This window comes from Crotalus tigris, unplaced genomic scaffold (assembly GCF_016545835.1).
Source record: "Crotalus tigris isolate CLP2741 ecotype Arizona unplaced genomic scaffold, ASM1654583v1 scf7180000017543.2237141, whole genome shotgun sequence".
Taxonomy (NCBI): domain Eukaryota; kingdom Metazoa; phylum Chordata; class Lepidosauria; order Squamata; family Viperidae; genus Crotalus; species Crotalus tigris.
This window is the reverse complement of record NW_024096463.1, coordinates 304,019-324,433: the sequence shown is the minus strand read 5'-3', so window position 1 is coordinate 324,433 and position 20,415 is coordinate 304,019. Positions and strand designations below refer to the sequence as shown.

General features: G+C 42.4%; 1 protein-coding gene across 3 annotated transcripts in view; it reads right to left on the bottom strand.

Annotated features, from left to right (window-relative positions):
• Positions 1-20,415, bottom strand: part of WWC3 (WWC family member 3) — a 234,274-nt gene that overhangs the window by 85,318 nt on the left and 128,541 nt on the right. For all 3 annotated transcript variants that reach the window (XM_039318738.1, XM_039318663.1, XM_039318807.1), the window contains one exon: positions 8,376-8,449. In XM_039318738.1, coding sequence (XP_039174672.1) covers positions 8,376-8,449 — 74 coding nt within the window. The remainder of the gene's footprint in view (positions 1-8,375; positions 8,450-20,415) is intronic.

The window sequence follows — 20,415 nt, the reverse complement described above, 5'->3', positions numbered from 1 at the left end:
GGACTGTGATTGACCTTTTTTCTAAGCAAGCTCACTTCATTGCCTACAACGGTCTTCCCTCCGTAAAGAAGCTGGCAAGAATGTTTCTCAAACATATCTACCGACTCAATGGAGCTCCAAAGCGGATTATTTCAGATAGAGGGGTGCAATTCATTACCATGTTCTGGAGAGATTTTCTGAAACTGATTGGGTCCACGCAGGGTTTGTCATCAGCTTTTCATCCGTCTACTAATGGAGCTGCTGAAAAAGCTAACTCTATGGTGGAATAATATATTAGGTGTTATGTTGATTACCAACAAACATGGGCTGACCTCCTTCCCCTTGCTAAGGTGGCTTACAATAACACAGTACATAGCAGCACTGGACTCATTCCTTTTAAAATACTTACTGGTAGGGAATTCATTCCCATGCCTGAATGATCTCAGGACTCTCCTGTTTCTCAAACTTTAGATCAATGGGTGACTTCTTGGAAAACCATGTGGGACAATGAGAAAGAGGCTCTAACAAAAGCCTCAAAAATCTACAAAGAACAGGAAGACAAGAGAAGGGCCCCCCAGAGGCCATTTTGTGTGGGTGAAAAGGTTTACCTTTCTACAAAATATCTAAGACTCAAGCTGCCTAGTAAAAAATTGGGACCAAAATTCCTTGGACCCTTCCCCATAGTGTGGATTATAAACCCAGTCACCGTGGAATTAAACTCGCTCCCCTTTTAGGGAAAGGTCACCTTGTATTCCACTGCAGCCTATTGAAGCAATACAGAGAGTCCTCATTAAGACCTCCTCCCAAGCAGGCACCTGGTCCCCTTGTCATGGAGGGAGAGACTCACTATGAAATAAAACTAATCCTTGATTCAAGGTTGTATAAGGGAAAGTTACAGTGCCTAGTGCAGTGGAAAGGCTACCCACTATCAGAGGCCACCTGAGTAAAAAGTGCTGATGTAAAAGCTGATAGTGTCAAGACTGCTAACATCAGATGTTCTTGCTTGCCATATATGTAGAAGCAAACCTGTTTTATTTAGCCGTATAGCATTTCTAGAGTTAAGGCAGATAGTAGTAGTTAAGGGATGGGAAAGTATGCAAGTTAACCATAACAATGTCTGGGCACAGTGTGGCCAAGGTCAGCTCAGCTGCAACGGGAGGGGCACCTCACACTTCATATTAATTGGAGAATGTGATTGATGACTGTAAAATGAAGGAGTGAGTTATGCTTTGTTACAGATGCTTGGGGGAGGGAGGATTCAGTTTCTGGCTTAACTTTGTTAGTGCCGAAGCTATGCAGAATAATAAAAGATTCTTTTAGAGGAAAAAGCCTCAAACTTCTTTGAAAATCTGCTTTCTTTCGGAACCATGTCAGATAGATTAATACGTAAATGTTATGATAAGCATCCAAATAAGCCTAGGGGTGATTCCTGACTCTAATTCCTTTTTTACCTACAGGATTTCACTTCTTTAGAGGATCCAACTGTCAAACCTTCAAATGATTTGGGCTGCAGCCCTTTTCACTTCGTTTTTGGTTGCCACAGCAATGAGAGTGGGGAGATACAGTCTTCAGATTTAGTCGTAACAATAACTTTCTTGTGGGAACCAAGGTCAAGGTACCTAGGTTTTGGTGGGCTGGGACTTCCGTTAGAAAGCCTGCCAAAGTAGTTAATTGGGGATTGTGATTTATGACATATAACAGGGGTGCGAAGTTCAACTTGTTACCTTGTAACCTTGAGGGGGGAATCTTTCAGTCTTGGTTTCACCTTTGAATGTGCCAATACTATGTAGCCATTAAAAGGATTCTTTGAGGAAAGCAATTGCCTCAGAGCTCTTATTCCTACTGGTCTCATATATTGGAACCATGACAGGTAGCTTTATTTTAACAGTGAGAGACAGAATAACAGCAAAAAATCCAGAAAAACGCATTTCAAAAAAGTTATAAATTGATGATTGATATAAATTTATAACTTTTTTGAAATGTGTTTTTCTGGATTTTTTTGCTGTTATTCTGTTATCTCATTGATCCCGAAGGACGATCAAGATCTTACTAAGCCTAAGAATTATAGTCCTATATCTCTTTTAAATGTTGATTATAAGATTTTTTCAAAAATTTTGGCAAATAGATTAATGCAGGTAATGAAGGATTTGATTCATTGTGACCAATCAGGATTTATAACAGGAAGATATATGAAATATAATGTAAAACAAATTCTTAATTTAATAGAGTATTTGGATAAAAATAATCAGATTCCTGTGGCCTTTATATTTTTAGATGCTGAGAAAGCTTTTGACCAATTAGATTGGAAATTTCTATTTTCACTGATAGAGAAAATTAATTTTGGAGATAAGTTTTTACATGCTATCAAGGCTATATATCAGCAACAGTCTGCTCAAATTATTATTAATGGGGGATTGACAGAGACTTTTAATATTGAAAAGGGAACAAGACAAGGATGTCCATTATCCCCATTATTATTTGTTTTAACAATGGAGATTTTGTTAATTCAGATTCGAGAGTCAACGGTAATTAAGGGAATAAAAGTAAACAGGAATGAGTATAAATTGGAGAGCTTTTGCAGATGATTTGGTTTTAACTTTAGTACAACTGACTCAAGTAGCTGGTCATTTGTTGGAACTCATATCCCAGTATGGGAAAGTTTCTGGTTTTAAAATAAATAATAATAAAACTAAAATGCTATCTAAAAATATGTCTAATAAGGAAAATGAAATTTTAGTTAAACTTATAGGTTTTCAGATGGTGAAAAAGGTTAAATATTTGGGAGTATATATAACAGCTTCTAATGGAAAATTATATAAGAATAATTATGAATTATTATGAGCAAAAGTACAAAAGGATTTAAATGACTGGAAAAAGTTGCAATTGTCATTGTTGGGGAGAATATCAGCGGTAAAAATGAATGTTCTACCAAAGTTTCTTTTTTTGTTTCAAATGTTACCTATTTTTTAAAAAGATGCAAACCTGGATGAGTGGCAAAAGGGTATTAATAAATTTATTTGGGCTGGGAAAAAACCAAAGGTAAAGTTTAAGATTTTGCAAGATGCCCGAGAAAGAGGTGGGCTTAAAACACCTAATTTGAAATTATATTATGATGCAGCCACCTTAACTCTGATAAGCGATTGGCTTAATTTAACAAATAAAAATATCCTTTCTCTTGAAGGGTGGGATTTATTGTATGGTTGGCATGCATATTTGATTTTTAATAAGAAAGTAGATCGGGCTTTTAAATCACATATTTTAAGAAATGCTTTTCTTTGAGTTTGGAAGAAGTATTATTATAGGTTAAATTATAAAATACCTATTTGGGGGATTCCTGGACATGTAATTGAGGGAGTTTTTAAGGGGATGAATTTTGATAAAATTTTGTATAAGGAATTATTAATTTGGTCAGGTACTGATTGGCAGTTAAAATCTTTAGATGTACTAAGACAAGAAAATATCTTACAGTCATGGTTTCAATATATACAAATTGTGGATAGGTGGACTGTAGATAAGAAAGTTGGAATAACATTGGGACATGAAAATTTGGTAATTCAGATTAAAGATCAGAATCATGCTCATATTAAAAGAATTTATGACAAGTTAATAAAACTGGACTCGGAAACAGAGTTAGTAAAAGATTATATGATTAAATGGGCCCAGAATATCCAGGAACTGATTTTATTGGATTTATGGGAGACTATTTGGATTAGAAATGTTAAATTTACACAGGCCCAAAATTTGAGGGAAAATTTTTACAAAATGTTTTATAGGTAGCATTTGTATCCTAAAAAACTGTCTTGTATGTATCCTAACTTACAGCCCAAATGCTGGAGGTGTGGTAGTACTGATGCAACTTATTTTCATGTTTGGTGGACCTGTAAGAATGTTAAAGCTTTTTGGATAATGATTTGGTGGAACATTCAAAAGATTTTTAAAAAGAAGATAAAGTTTACTCCTCAATTATTTTTGTTGGGTATTTTTATAAATTTAGATGTTAATGAAACTATTTTAATGTTGAATTTAATAACCGCAGCAAGGTTACTTGTAGGTTTATACTGGAAGAAGGATTCGTTGCCTACTTTAGAAGAATGGATATTCAAGGTTTCTAATTTAGCAGAAATGGCAAAGATTTCTGCTTATTTAAAGGATCATACACAAGAAAAATATATTAGGGTATGGAAAAGATGGATAGATTATATTCAGAATAAATATGGAACTTTAAAGTTCCATTTATTTTATGATTAAAAATTTTTCTTGAAAGAAATAATGATTATTATTTATAGAATTTTATAATGATTTATAATAGATTTGTTTACATCATTATGATGTTAAAGTTTAGAGGGAGTTACGGGTTAAGTATGAATTTGTTTATTGTATAATTTTTTTATTTTAAAAGTTATAGATTGTGTTTGTTTTGTTTACAATAACCCTGTATTCTGCTCCGGGAAGTGGGGGGTGGGGGGGATGGGTGGGATTAAGTAGGCTAGATAAACAGAAATATTAATGTATAAAATAGGTAGAGTAATTTAGAGAGAGGTGCCGCTCGGGTATTCCCCCTAAACTGTATCCGAAGAGGGATGAGAGGGGAGGAGGAAGGGATGGAAGGAAGTAGGATGGGAGAAAGGGATGAGGGGAGAGACGTGAAGAGAGGAGAGAGGGAGGAGGGAAGTAAGGAAGGAAGGTAGAGAGGGCGGATACAGTCAGGGGGAGAGATGGACGAGCAACACCTAAGGTTATATGTATGAATTTATTTCAAAGGTATTTTTTAATAATGTATTGAATGTATCAAATGTATTGAAAAATGAAAAATAATTTTTTTTCAAAAAAAAAGTTATAAATTGATTTGCATTTGAATGAGTGAAATAAGTATTTGATCCACTATCAATCAGCAAGATTTCTAGCTCCTGTCTTTTATACAGGTAACAAGCTGAGATTAGGAGCACTCTCTAGGAGTGCTCCTAATCTTAGCTTATTACCTGTATAAAAGACACCTGCCCACAGAAGCAATCAATCAATCAGATTCCAAACTTTCCACCATGGCCAAGACCAAAGAGCTGTCCAAGGATGTCAGGGACAAGATTGTAGACCTACACAAGGCTGGAATGGGCTACAAGACTATCACCAAGCAGCTTATTCACAAATGGAAGAAACACAAAATAATTGTCAATCTCCCTCGGTCTGGGGCTCCATGCAAGATCTCACCTCGTGGAGGTTCAATGATCATAAGAACTGTGAGGAATCAGCCCAGAACTTCCCAGGAGGATCTTGTCAATGATCTCAAGGCAACTGGGACCATAGTCACCAAGAAAACAGTTGGTAACACACTACACTGTGAAGTACTGAAATCCTGCAGCGTCCGCAAGGTCCCCCTGATCAAGAAAGCACATGTCCAGGCCTGAATGATTGAGAGGATAACTGGGTAAAAGTATTGTGGTCAGATGAGACCAAAATTGAGATCTTTGGCATCAACTCAATTCACCGTGTTAGGAGGAGGAGGAATACTGCCTTTGACGCCAAGAACACCATCCCCACCGTCAAACATGGAGGTGGAAACATTATATTTTGGGGGTGTTTTTTTGCTAAGGGGACAGGACAACTTCACCGCATCAAAGGGACAATGGACGGGGCCATGTACCATCAAATCTTGGGTAAGGACCTCCTTCCCTCAGCCAGGGCATTGAAAATGGGTCGTGGATGGGTATTCCAGCATGACAATGACCCAAAACACATGGCCAAGGCAACAAAGGAGTAGTTCTAGAAGAAGCACATTAAGGTCTTGGAATGGCCTAGCCAGTTTCCAGACCTTAATCCCATAGAAAATCTGTGGAGGGAGCTGAAGGTTCGAGTTGCCAAATGTCAGCCTCGAAACCTTAATGACTTGGAGGGGATCTGCAAAGAGGAGTGGGATAAAATCCCTCCTGAGATGTGTGCAGACCTGATGGCCAACTACAAGAAACGTCTGACCTCTGTGATTGCCAACAAGAGTTTTGCCAACAAATATTAAATCATGTTTTGTGAAGGCGTCAAATCCTTATTTCAGTCATTAAAATGCAAATCAATTGATAATTTATTTGAAACGCATTTTTCTGGATTTTTTTGTTGTTATTCTGTCTCTCATTGTTAAAATAAACCTACCATTAAAATTAGAGACTGATCATTTCTTTATCAGTGGGCAAACGTACAAAATCAGCAGGGGGTCAAATAATTTTTCCCCTCACTGTAAGTGGGCAAGAGCTGGGGCAGGAACAGGAGCTCACCCATTATATGGTACTCGGGTCTCGAACCCAGGCTATCAGATTTCCAGTTGACAAGCTCAGCGTCTTTAACTGCTGAACCATCACGTCCCCTCAATGAAATATAACTGGTGTCTATTCCATGTCTAGCAAGGACGTATATTTTTTTGGTTTGTGATATGCGATTTTTACACTCCCTCATTACAACTTGATTAGGTCTTTTTTATTTCATCTATCAAGACCTATAGAGATGTTACCTCAAAAGCTATAGCCAAAATATAAAGCAATCCATAATATCACCTTAATATATTTATTTAAGTATCTTTTTTCTTTATAACATAAACGTTTTGCCAAACCAAAGACTTAGAACAGGGGTGTCAAACTCAATTTCATTGAGGGCCGCATCAGTATTGCGGTTGCCCTTGGGGGGCCGGGTGGGTGTGGCCAGGGTGGTTGCAGCCTACTGGGTGGGTGTGGATGGAATGGGTGCGGCCTACAGGGTGGGCATGGCCAGCTCTACATCGTTTGCGTCAAGGGTGCCTGTTGGGGCCTGGGCAGGAGTGAGATAGATCTGAGGGTCTCTGCAGAACGGGGTGGGACCAGGTCAAGTGCAAAGGCATGGTCCACTGGAGGAGCCTCACTGTTCCTCTCAGGCCATGTGGGGTGGGACTGGATGATGGTGCGGGCTGCCCAGAGCCCTGGGCAGCAGAGGTCAAATGCACAGCCTGGCCCTTGAGCACCTACAGCACCAAGCCCAGCCCTACTTCCCCAAGGGGGCGCTCAGCTGCACTTACCTCCTCCTCAAGGCTGCTGCTGCTGTGCTTGCTCTCCTTAGCCAGGTTGCTCATGATGGGTACGAGGGCAAAGTCAAAGGGAGGCCCATTCCCTCTCCATGGGAAGAGACCCGGTTTTGTATCCAAAGCTTCCTTAGCAATAGGATGGGAGACCCCCAGGATAGGCCAGGAGGAGGGGGCAAGGGGATAGTGAAAGGGCAGCAGAGCAGGACTAAGGCAGGACTTCCCTCAGACCATCCCTCTCCTTCTTTCCTTCTTTGTTTCCTAAGTACAGAGTGGTGGGAAAATATTTGAGATGAGGGAGGGAGAAAAACAGGCAAGAAATGCAGCTGGGGAGGTGTCACCCTTCATGAAGAATGAAGAAATGCACCATTGTCTGGAAGTGGCCAGCAAATGGCCCTCACCTACTTCACATATCTGGCTTGGTGGGCTCTGGGGGAGGGGATGCCATGAGCAGCATGAGAATCAACATTACCTGTGCAATGCCACCCAGCCCTCAGCCTGCCCAGTCTCAGCAGGCTGCGGGGCGCTCTCCTCACAGCACCGAGAGGTTGAGCCAGGCGGTGCAAAGCTCTCCAGCTTTGCACCTTGTTGTCTGCTGAAACTGGGCAGGCTGGGGGCTAGGCAGCATTAAACTTCTCATCAGATTCGTGCTACCCAGCTCAGTTCTTGGCACTATGAGAGCTCCCCACTGCCTCCTGAAACCGGGCAGGCTAGGAGCTGAGTGGCCTCGCGTTTCTTTTTGGATTTGCGCTGCCCGGCTCAGCCTCTCGGCACTGTGAGGAGAGTGCCCCGCTGCCTGCCGAAACCCTTCCCCCAGAGCCCATCAAGCCGGATATGTGAAGTAGGTGATTCCTGGCCACTTCCAGGCGATGGTGCATTTCTTCATTCCTCACAAAGGGTGACACCTCTCCAGCATGCACCCAGGGGGCTGGGCTGACGCGGCAGGGGCTGGTTCCTTACTGTTTCCAGACGGCCTTGTGGAGCTAAGACTCAATGCATTTCAGCATAGATGGCCACCACAAAATTGTACATTGCCTCCCGGCCGACCTGGGCCAGGGCCAAGACAGCAGGGGCTGTTCCCTGTTTCCAGGATGGCTTCGCAGGCCACATGAAACCACTTTGTGAGCCGCATCTGGCCTCCGGGCCTTGGGTTTGACATGTCTGACTTAGAATGTAATTTCTTTTTTATATCACTTTGAAAATTTGCCTAATCTTAAATGTGCAATATTGGACAGTTACTTAGTGTTCTTCAGATTATTAAACTATGCTAAATATCTCGTCACACGTATTCAAAACCCCAACCAAGGTGAGACTTCCTAACAGATTAGTTGCCACATTAAAAATAGCACTTTAACATATTCACCTTTTTTTGGTCTCTTCATACTGCCAAATCAGTTTCATTTTGTCTAGATATCTTGTTGTATCTTCCAATCCAAGCTTTTGTAAAGAAAAGAAAAACAAGAAAATAATTATTAGAGCATGAGAATAAATAAATTATGGAGAAAGATACAAAAATTATCTATTATTAATTTATATTAATCAGCAGGGAAGATTTAGTTGAGGAGTAGGTAGTTAGGAGATACACTGTAGGAAAGGGTCTGTGTATATTGCTGGAATTCCTCATTTTGAAGCACATACATTTAGTCTGAATTTCCCCCAAAAGATCAATGATGATGACGACGACGACGATGATAATAATAATAGTAATAATAGTAATAGTAATAATAATAATAAAAAAAGTTGGAAGGGACCTTAGAGGTCATCTAGTCCAACCCCTTGCTCAGGTAGGAAACCCTATACCATTTCGGACAAATGGCTGTCCAGTCTCTTCTTTAAAACTTCCAATGTTGGAGCATTCAACGTTTCTGGAGGCAGGCTGTTCCACTGGTTAATTGTTCTAACTGTCAGGAAATTTCTCCTTAATTCTAGGTTGCTTCTCTCCTTGATTAGTTTCCATCCGTTGATTCTTGTCCTGCCTTCAGGCGCTTTGGAGAATAGCTTGACCCCCTCTTCTTGGTGGCAACCCCTGAGATATTGGAACACTGCTATCATGTCCGTTGTTTATCCTAAAAAGTCTTTATTTTTTGTATAACAGAGTGTAGGCACGGCATGGATGGATGCAAAGATATGAATTTCCCCTCCTCTATTTTGCAGTCATAAATCACATTCTCCAATCAGCCCGAAGGGCAAAAGTTCACTTCCGTTCTGCAGCCCGCATATTCCTTATCTTAATTATTCCCTACACATATTCTTTCTCCTCCCCTCCCAGCATCATCTAAGTTAACTCTAAAAATACCAGACAGTTGTGCATATTTTGTCAAAGCAAGAATATCCAATATTAGCAGCGTTGGCATCTGGCTCCCCTTACAAAAAGGATAGGTCCTGTATGTAAACAAAAGCATATGTCAGGGATTATCTCTTGGTTTGTTGGGGGTTTTCTCATGAAACTTTTTGATGAGTTGGTCAGCCTTCGCATCGCTAGATTCCACCCAAGTAGCTTGAGACAATAAGTACCCCTTCCATTGTACTAGGTACTGCAATTTCCTTTTAAAAAATCTAGAGTCGAGAATACGTTTCACTTCATAGTGAGTCTGACCCGCTACTACGAGGGGCCCGGGTGCCTTCTTAGGGGGAGGTCTTAAAGTGAAGCCTTGACAAGGTTTTAACAAGCTGCAATGGAAAATAGGGTGAATCCTCCCTAAAAGCCTAGGGAGTTTTAATTCTACTGTGATGGGGTTGATGATCCTTACAATGGAGAAAGGCCCCAAGAATTTTGGCCCCAATTTCTTGCTGGGCAATTTGAGGCGTAAGTATTTGGTTCACAGATAAAACTTTTCCCCAACTTGGAATGTTCTTTGGGGAGCCCTCTTTTTATCAGCCTGCTTTTTATAGGTCTTAGAAGTCTTTTTTAATGCAGTTTTTGTGTTTCTCCAAACTTCTTCCCACCCCCTCACCCATTGGTCAAGTGTCTGGGAAGTGGAGGACATCTGAGGGTATTCAGGTATTGGGCTGAATTGTTTTCCTGTGGCCACTCTGAAAGGCATGTAGCCGGTGCTCCTGTGCACAGAATTATTGTACGCCACCTCCGCAAAAGGGAGGTCAGTCCAGTTTGTCTGTTGGTAAGAAATGTAGCATCTATGATATTGCTCCACCATTTTGTTAGTGGGTTCTGCAGCCCCACTGGTGGTCAGATGAAAAGCAGATGATAAACCTTGAGATGATCCAATTAATTTAAGAAACTCCTCCAAAACTTCGCTGTGAACTGCACCCCCCGTCTGAAATTATTCGCTTAAAGGCGCCATACAGATGGTAGATATGTTTCAGGAACAATTTGGTCAGTCGTTGGGCGGATGGGAGTCCTTTGCAGGCAATGAAATGAGCCTGCTTCGAGAACAGGTCTATCACAGTCCAGATGACAGTATTTCCTCTTCTTTCAAGTAGGTCTACTATAAAGTCCATAACTATTTCTTCCTATGGTTGAGAAGGGTCTATCACTGGCTGAAGTAACCCAGGGGTTTTCCCTAGGATTCTTTTCATTGTGGCACATACAGTACAACTTTTTACATAGTTTTCCACATCCCGTTTCAGCCCCGGCCATCAAAATTGCCAGCTGATGAGATGTAGAGTTTTTAGATATCCAAAGTGTCCAGCCTGTTTTACATCATGGCTGTGTTTGAGAGCATTAAGATGGAGGGCTTCAGGCAAATATAGTTTCCCCCCTTTGTAAGCCAAGCCATCCCTGCATGTTAGGGAGATTTGATTATCTTTGAACCATTGATTAATAAGGAGCTCTTGTTTTATTTTCTTTACCCCAGGGTCATTAGGATTAGGGACTCTGCGAGGCATGAGTTGAGCGGCAGTTTGTGGATTTGAGATAATTTCCTCATTAACCTCTTTGCTTTGCTTTGGTACTGGGGCAATCTCGATAGCGCATCAGCTAGGAAGTTTTTTCCTCCCGGTATGTACTTTAGAGTGAAATTGAAACCGTTAAAGTATTGTGCCCACCGTACTTGCTTTGGGGACAATTTGTGGGGAGTTTTCAGTGCCTCTAGGTTTTTGTGATCTGTCCATACTTCAAAAGGCACTTTGCTCCCTTCTAGAAAGTGTCACCAGTTTAATAGCCCCCGCCTAATCGCGAAGGCCTCTTTCTCCCAGATTGCCCATCTCCGCTCACTTTTAGTAAATTTTTTAGAGGTGTAGGCACAGGGTTGCAGGACCCCTTTTGTTCTTTTGCAATAATACAGCTCCAACTGCCACATTGCTGGCATCGGCTTGAATTATAACCGGTCCTAAAGCAGGGGTGCTTTAGGACCGGTTCAGGAGCAAATAGTCTCTTTAAATTCTCAAAAGCTGTTTGACAGCCCATTGTCCATGCTAATAGTTGGCCTGGTCATGGCTTTCCTCCTCTTTTGCCTGTTTTGAGTAGTTCGAAGTGGTAGGGCAATCTTGGCAAAAGAGGGGATGAACTGACGATAGAAGTTGGCAAAACCTACAAAGCTCTGGAGGTGTTTGCAAGTTTTTGGGGGCTGCCATTCGATTATAGCTTTCACCTTGGCTGGATCCATTTCAATGCCCTCGTTGAAAATTCTGTAGCCAAGATAATCTAATCGAATCTGATGAAATTCACATTTTGACAATTTGGCATTCAATAGTTTCTTTAATACTTCTCTCATCAGTTTTATATGATCAGCCGCATTTGTATTGTATATCAGGATGTCATCAAGGTACACCAGAACCCCTTTGTACAAGTGATCATGTAGGACTTCATTATTCAACTGCATGAATACGGCTGGGGGCCCCTGTAGTCCAAATGGCATGACTTTGAATTGATAGCTCCCCATGGGGCAGTTGAAGGCAGTTTTCCACTCGTCTCCCTCCTTTATTCTCAGCCGGTAATATACCTCTCTCAGGTCTAATTTAGTGAAGATGCTCCCCTTAGACAGATGGGTTAGTAAGTCCTTCAGGAGGGGAGGAGTTATTTATTTTCCACACTCATCACATTCAGATCTTTATAATCCACGCAAAGACGAAGAGACCCATCTTTTTTTATTTAAATAACACAGGGGCTTCCACGGTAGATTTGGCCCATTCAGTGAACCCCCTTGCTAGGTTTTTGTTTACGTATCGCTGCATCTCTTCCATTTTGAGGGGGGGACATAGTGTACATTCTCGGTTGTGGGAGTTTGGCTCCTGGCACCAGTTTGATAGAGCAGTCATTGGGTCTGTGAGTGGGCAGGGCATCACATTATTTTTCACTAAATGCCTCCATTAGGTCCCGGTATTCACTGGGGAGGAGTGGTTCATGTGCTCTCGCTCATTAGGTGGCCTAAAGTGCCCCGCATTGTTGATTGAATCAGTGGGGGGGGGGGTTGGGCCCTATAGGTAGTCTCACAGTTCTGATTCCTTTCTCCTATCAGATAAATGGTTTCCATTTGTCCAACCAGGCTAGCCCTAGGATCACCGCCTCAGTCATTTTTGGAGCCACCAGGAAGCAAATAAACTCCCAGTGCTCATCTATTTCTAGGCATAGGGGCTCAGTTAACTGCGTGACAAGAGTCTCTCCCATCAGGGAGCCATTGGCTTGCTGAAACCTCACGGGCTTGGAGAGCAGTTTTGCTCGTACGCCCAATTTCATGGCAAATGGCAAGCTAATGATGCAACGGGAGCATCCTGAATTGATTAGCACGTTTAAGTCCATTTGTGACCCCGACTTAGGGATTATAAGTTTGGCGGGCAGTGAAAAAGGCGGGACTTGTCGACTCACCATCGGGTCGTTTTCTCCTTTGTCGTCACTGTCAAAGGAGGGTAGAGCAGGGGCAGGTCCACCTGGAGTCCTGCTGTCCTCCTGTGTGGGAGGTGTAATCTGGGCAATAGGTAGGGGACTGGACAGTTTGCTGCTCAATGTCCCTCCTGTCCGCACTGGAAATACTTAATTGACAGGCCTGCAGGTGGCCTGGGTCTCTCAGCCATCACAGTAGTTGGAGATTTTCATGGGGGTGATTGCTGTTTGGGCTGCTCTAGCTGCTGCTCGGATTCAGGTGGGGGAGGCTTCTTATAGCAAGCGAGCTGAATGTCTAGCTTCACTGCTTGGTACCATTCTTGCAGCTGATTAGGTACTGCTCGATAGAAGCAGACCTGAGAGAGGTGATCGTCTAATCCTTCAATGAAGTGATGGATTAGGGATTGCTCAGGCTACCCCTCTATTCGACCTGCTGATGTCGTGTGTCTGACTAATGAAACACTTCAAAGAACTTTCAGGCATGGTTTAACCTAAAAAGCCTTTATTAGTGTAAAAGGAGTGTCAGCACGGCATGGAGAATGCCAAGATCTGAATTTCCCTTCCTTTGCATATAACATTCCAGGCATTTCCCCTCCTCTATTTTGGGGTCATGATTCACACCTTCCAATTAACCTAGAGGGCAAAGATTCACTTCCGTTCCCTTCCGTGAGCTTTTCTCTCCTCTCTCATTCTCATCTGAATTAACTCTAAAAGTACCAGACAGTTCTGCATATTATGTCAAAGCAAGAATATTCAATATTAGCAGCGTTGACAGCTATCTTGCGAAAACCTCGCACGTACTCCAGGCCTGCCAGCTTGTTTTATTTTGTGGATTTGTTCTCTTGCCTTGAGGCCAATGGATGGGTCCTCAAATCTTTCTCTCAGCCCTAGCAGGAAGAGGTGGGGGTCCTCCAATTCCAGGGCTTGCTTATTATATAAATTGTTCAGCCATTCAGATACTTCTCCCTCTTGGTTGGATACAATCACATCGACCATGATGCCTGGGTCTGGGTAGAGATAGGCCCAGCAGTTCAAATGAAAGCGCACTTGATTGAGGAAGAAAATCAGCTTTTCTGGGTCCCCATTGAAAGTTGCTCTGAAAGATGAAGCCCCCCATTGTGGCTGCTGCACCCCCAGTTGCTACATGTTCGGGGCGGTGGCCAATCTCCTTGCTATGGTCATTCTCCCACCAGCTGCTGATCTCCTGGCTTCTGCTGTTGCAAGGCCTCTATTAACTGTGGCAAGCTCAGAGGCTGCTGATCATTTACCTGCGGGGGATGCCAAACTCCCCATTGCTGCAGAGGCCTCAGACTGGGATTCCCTCTCTCTTCAGGGCTGTAGTCCCTGGCAGGGGAAGACAGGGTCTGGAAGGCTGTCTGATTTGCAATGGAGGGGCTGTAGGCTCCTCTCTGCAGGAGTTGATTTCTGCTTCTCACCTCTAGCTTTTCAAATCTTTCCAGTGACTCACCCGAACCTTCAGTGGCAGGCGATCTGGTAGCTCTCCACTGATCTGTATTTGCCTGCCAGCTGTTTGTCTGCCAAAAATCATCTTCCCACAGCATGCTGTCTGTTGCTTCCCCGGGTTATCGTCTTCAAGCAAACTCCCTTTTCCCATGATAGATTTTCCTCCTGAATCTTTGCCAGCTAGTCTCAAACCTAGAGACAGAGATGGAGTTCAGGATCCCAGGTTGGTTGAAAAGGATTTAGATCTTGGGATGATGTCTTGGTTCCAACTATTGAAACACTTCAAAGAACTTCCAGGCATTGTTTATCCTAAAAAGTCTTTATTTTTTGTGTAACAGTATCGGCACAGCATGGACAGATGCCAAGATCTGAATTTCCCCTCCTCTATTTTGCATTCATAAATCACATTTTACAATCAGCCCGACGGGGAAAGGTTCACTTCCATTCTGCAGCCCACGTATTCCTTATCTTAATTACTCCCTACACACATTCTTTCTCCTCCTCTCCCAGCATCATCTAAATTAACTCTAAAAATACCAGACAGTTCTGCATATTTTGTCAAAGCACGAATATCCAATATTAGCAGCGTTGACATCATCATGATCGGCATCGATCATCACAATCTCCCAACAGGCACCACCACCGTGATAATTCCAGACAGGGGGATTACTATGACAGCCCCGACAGACCCCCTTGCTACCAAAGCTCAAGCCACCACTGGTACAGTCGAAGCCCGGATTGTTACAGGTATTGTGGGAGCCCTGACCATCGTTACTATCAGTCACACAGCCCTGAGCATCACCGTCAGCGCCGCCTGAGGTCCGAGGCCTGTGCAGGGAGAAAACCCAAATGTGGGCATTCAATAAGATTTAAATCAACAACTGTGCCACCTGTTGGACAGGCAGCAACAGGTTGGGGCGTCGCAGCTGCTGGGTGGCCTGCAGCCACCACTGGGAGGTCAACAACCATTAGGAGTGCAGCCATGGGGGGGGGGGAACAGCAGCCCATGAACACACAGTAGCCCCCCGGCTTCAGCAATTGGGGATGCCGCCGCCACCACCGGGAGTTCAACAACCATTAGGAGTACAGCAGCAATAGGTGGGAGCAGCAGTCCATGATGGCACCACACCTCAAAGCAACTTTTGATGGCGATCCGGATTTTCTTCCTTTTTTAAAAAAAACAATTTTATTGGTTTTTTAATTAATACAAAGTGCTCGAGACACACCATGGGGCTGGGTAATCAAAAATCCAAAAACAAAACATATATAAGTAATTCAATCAATACATCAAATATTCCCTCTCTATTTCCCTCAAATAACTTATATATTTAGACTACTCTATTTCTACCTTAAATTTCTATTAATCTTAAACCTGTTTTAAAGCTTTGTGCAATTACAAGACCATAATTAAATTTGACTTCAAATACACACATTATCAGTTCAGGTATCCCTTCTAAATATGTCCTAATTCTTTAATTTCATCGTAAATCTTATTTATTTCTTGTTCCACAAATATCTCCCAATTAAAATAAAAATTAATCTATCCTATACATATATAACCCATCAATCCATCTATTTTTTTGTTAACAAAATAATAACAATCTTAAATCATTTGAGTCCCTTAAACAAGGTTCTGTTTTCATCCAATTAAATTATCAAACCTAATATCATCCATATTATCAGAGAGAACACATCATGTTATTAAAATCACAATTAATTATTAATTCAATCCCGATCTAAAACATCTCTTCATTTTTCTTCATTCCATTATATAGTAATTTCCATACATTAATCACCCATTTTTTCTTATTTCTATTCAAAAACTTAATCCTTAATTCAGTCCATAGTTCTAAAATGCCTTATATCCAATATATATAATTTTAAATTTCTCTTTTCAGTCTTATTCTAGGCTTTTTTTCCTGCCAAACAGGTTTCCACAACAACGCTTCCCTTCCAACAGGTAAATCTCTCTTTGTTGCTTGTGATGTTATTTGAGGCAGTAATAAGCTTCCTGTCGTCTGGATTGGACCTCCATTTCTCTTATTCTTGAAGCCTCACTGCATTAAAGGTTCAAATCTCAATCTTTGTTTTTTCTGGTCCTCACAACTGTAGATAAGATGCTTGTAGGATGAAATAAGTTCCTCTGTATCCTCAATGAAGTCCTCTTTTAGTGTATTTTGGTTTGTAGAGTAGTTCGGTGTAATCTGAATGTCACTTTTAAAATTTGAAGAAGAATCTCTGATTCTTAGTTCTGTGGTGATCTCTTTCATTGTAACAAATTCCTCTTTAATTTCCTTTAATTCCTCTTCTGGTATGTTTTGTTTTCTAGCATAAACAGCTGTAATCTGAAGGTCAGTTTGAAAGTTTGGGGTAGCATTGATTCTTCATTCTGTAGCAATCCTTTTCCTTATAGCACATATTTCTTCAGAAACCTCATAAATCTTTTCCAGTATAAGCTTGCAATTTAAATGAGAGTGGAGTTTCTCCATTTTAAAAGTAATTTTAAAAAGCCTTTTCTTTATTATTATTATTATTTTTTTAATGAAGGCTGTAATTAAACAGTGTCCACCCCCTCAGTTCCCACAGCTGCACAGCTTATCTCTTCCAGGAATATTTTGAAGATCAGGTTTCTATCCAAAGAATAGTTGCAACATTAACTTTTCACCACTAGATGTCCTCAGTAAATAAAAAAGAAACTTTTCCAGACACCATTTTTTCCCTTTTTTCTTTCTTTTAAAGGAAAGAGTGGAGAAAGAAGTATTCTTCCAATATTAGCTCTTAATAAAATTCAAAAAAAAAACATGTTTTTTTTTTTCTGTATCCCAAAAGGAGTGAAAATAGAGTGTAGTCTTTAAAATTTTTTTATCTCAATGCCTCTCTTCCCACACATACAGAAGCTGCCCTTTCCAAACGGGGAAATAATTCCAACCCAAGTTTTTTCAGGCAAAAAAAAAAAAAAAAAAACCAAGGAAGGGAAAGAGAGGGGCTAAAGGGGTCTCACCCGGATCCTCCGCAGTGGATCTAATATTGCTTAGCTGTAATTGTGACTTCGGCTGGTGCAGCAGGATAAGGACGATAATTGCCCCGCCGGCCCTAAAGAAATAGCTGGAGCCCTGGGAGAACCTGCCGCTCTCCCGCAGCCACCAGCAAGCCTCCTTCTCGGTGGTTGCCCCTCCAGGGCAACTTTCGACCCACTGGGGGGTCTACCGACGCAGAAAACCCAGCTGGGCTGGAGACAAATCCCCAGATGCAACTGGCATTGCCGCATAGTGGAATCGGAAGTCCAGATTTTCTTCCTTAATCAAGTACGTTCCCACATGAATCACAATGCCAATTTTTACCCAGATCCAGTTACTATGGTCGATGTTGTCGCAGCTAATCTGGAAGGGGAAGCATCTGAGTGGCTAAACCATCTGTACAACAAGCGAGCACCTGAACTGAAAAATCTCCATCTCTTCCTCCTTGATTTGAGGGCCAGTTTCGAGGACCAATCCATAGCCCTCAAAGCAGAGAAACAAATTCACAAAATAAAGCAAGACAGTAGACCAGCATTGGAATACGTACAAGAGTTTGGCAAGATAGCAGGTTGGACTGAAAGGTGGCCTGAGCATTCCCTACTGCATCACTTCAAGGAAGGACTAGATGATCACCTTTCCCAGGCCTGCGTCGACTGGGCTGTCACTGATCAATTGCAAGAGTGGTACCAGGCAGCAGTGAGATTGGACATTGAGCTTGCTCGTTACAAAAAACTGTCCCTTCAAGAAGCCGGGCCAAAACCAGAGCAGACCAGGCGGCCGCCTCCATGAAAACCCCCAGCCATCGCAGCTGTGGAAACCCTCAAGCCACCTGCCGGTCCACCAATCAAATGCTTCAGGTGTGGACAATAGGGGCATCGAGTGGCGAATTGTCCAATCCTGTACCTCCAACAGGGAGGAGAAACCAGCCCAAAAGCCGGCAAAAGAAAAATCAAGCTGGATCACACAAGAACCCATTACCCAGGTCACATCGTCCACACAGGAGAGCGTCGAGGCCCAAGCTGGACCTACCATCGCTCTACCCTATGACAGCGACGACAAAGGGGAGAACAACCTGATGGTGAGTCGACCCATTCCACCTTTTTCTCTCGCTGCTAAGCTCGTAGTCCCTAAGACAGGGGTACAAATGGATCTCAAAGTGCTAGTGGACTCAGGATGTTCCTGGTGCATTATTAGTTTGCCAACTGCCCTCAAGATGGGTATACGAGCAAGATTGCTTTCCAGGCCCATGAGGTTCGATCAGGCAGATGGCTCCTTAATGGGAGGGACTTTTGTCACCCATCTGACAGAACCTACATGCTTAGAAATGGGTGAACATTGGGAGTTCATCCGTTTCATGGTGGCCCCCAAGATGACTGAGGCTGTGATTCCAGGTCTAGCCTGGTTAGACAAGTGAAAACCTTTTATCTGATGGGAAAAGGGGATGAGGACTGTGAGATTGCCCATAGGGCCCAAGCCCCCTCTTGAGTCTGCCGACATTACTGGAGGGTCTAAGCCATTTGCCGAATCAGAAAAGTTAGCTGCCATTCCCTGGCCAGGTGAACCACCCATTCCCAGCAAATACTGAGATTTAGTGGAGGTGTTTAATGTTTAATTCATCCTCGAAATGGATGAACTATAGCAATATGTCAACAAAAACCTAGCGAAAGGCTTCATTGAGCTGGCCAAATCCCAGGTGGGGGCTCCAGTATTATTTAAAGAGAAAAAAGACGGGTTGTTTTGTCTCTGTGTGGATTACAAAGGGTTAAATGCTGTGAATATAGAAAACAAGTACCCCCTCCACCTCCTGAAGAACCTACTAACCCATCTTGCAAAAGGGAGCATCTTCACTAAATTGGACCTAAGAGAAGTATACTACTGAGAATAAGAAAAGATGAATGGAAGACTGCTTTTAACTGTCCTATGGGTAGCTATCAGTTCAAAGCTATGCCATTTGGACTACAGGGAGCTCCAGCTGTCTTCATGCAGCTGATCAACCAGGTGCTACAAGATCATCTATACAAGGGGGTTTGGTGTACCTTGATGACATCCTGATATACAGCAAGAACATAGCTGACCATGTGAAGCTAGTGCGAGAGGTGTTAAAGAAATTATTAAATGCCAAACTATATGTTAAATTGTCGAAATGTGAATTCCATCAGACCCGACTGGATTATATAAGCTACAAAATTTCCAGTGAGGGTATTGAAATGGATCCTGGAAAAGTGAGAGCCGTAATTGAATGGCAACTCCCAAAGACTCGCAAACAGCTTCAAAGCTTTATGGGGTTTGCCAGCTTTTACCAACAATTCATCCCTCATTTGCCAAAATTGCTTTACCTCTCACAGATTTGTTAAAAAATGGCAAAGATGACAGAAAGCTGCGACCGGGCCAGCCGCTAACATGAACTATGAACTGTCAAACTGCTTTTGAGAATCTGAAAAGACTATTTGCAGTCGAGCCGGTCTAAAGCACCCCTGCCCAGGGAAGCCTTACGTGATTCAAGCTGATGCCAGTGACATGGCCATCAGAGCCGTACAATTGCAAAAGAACCATGAGGGGGTCCTACAGCCCTGTGCCTACACCTCAAAAAAGTTCACTGAATGTGAGAGAAGGTGGCAGTGTGGGAGAAGGAAGCCTTTGCAATTCGTTGGGCTCTGGCGGCACTACGTAGAGGAGAGCAAGGTTCCTTTTGAAGTATGGACCGATCACAAAAACTTAAGAGGCAATGAAAACTCCTCGCAAGCTTTCCCCGAATCAAGTATGGTGGGTGCAGTATTTTAACCGGTTTAACTTCACCCTGAAGTACATACCGGGAAAGAGAAACTTTTTAGCTGACGCTCTATCCAGATTGCCTCAATACAAGAGTCAATGAATCAATCATACCTACACCGCAAGTTGCGTCTCAATTAACACCATGAGCCCCATCTTCGAGAGTCCCAAACCCAGATGATCCTGGGACAAGAAAACTAAAACAGGAACTCCTCAATGATCAATGGTTCAAGGACAATCAAGCCACCCTGGTATATAGGGATGGATTAGGATACAAAGGGGGGAAGTTGTATTTGCCTGAAACCCTCTGCCTTAACTGTCTCCAGCATGGTCATGATGTGAAACAAGCTGGACACTTCGGCTATGTGATGACC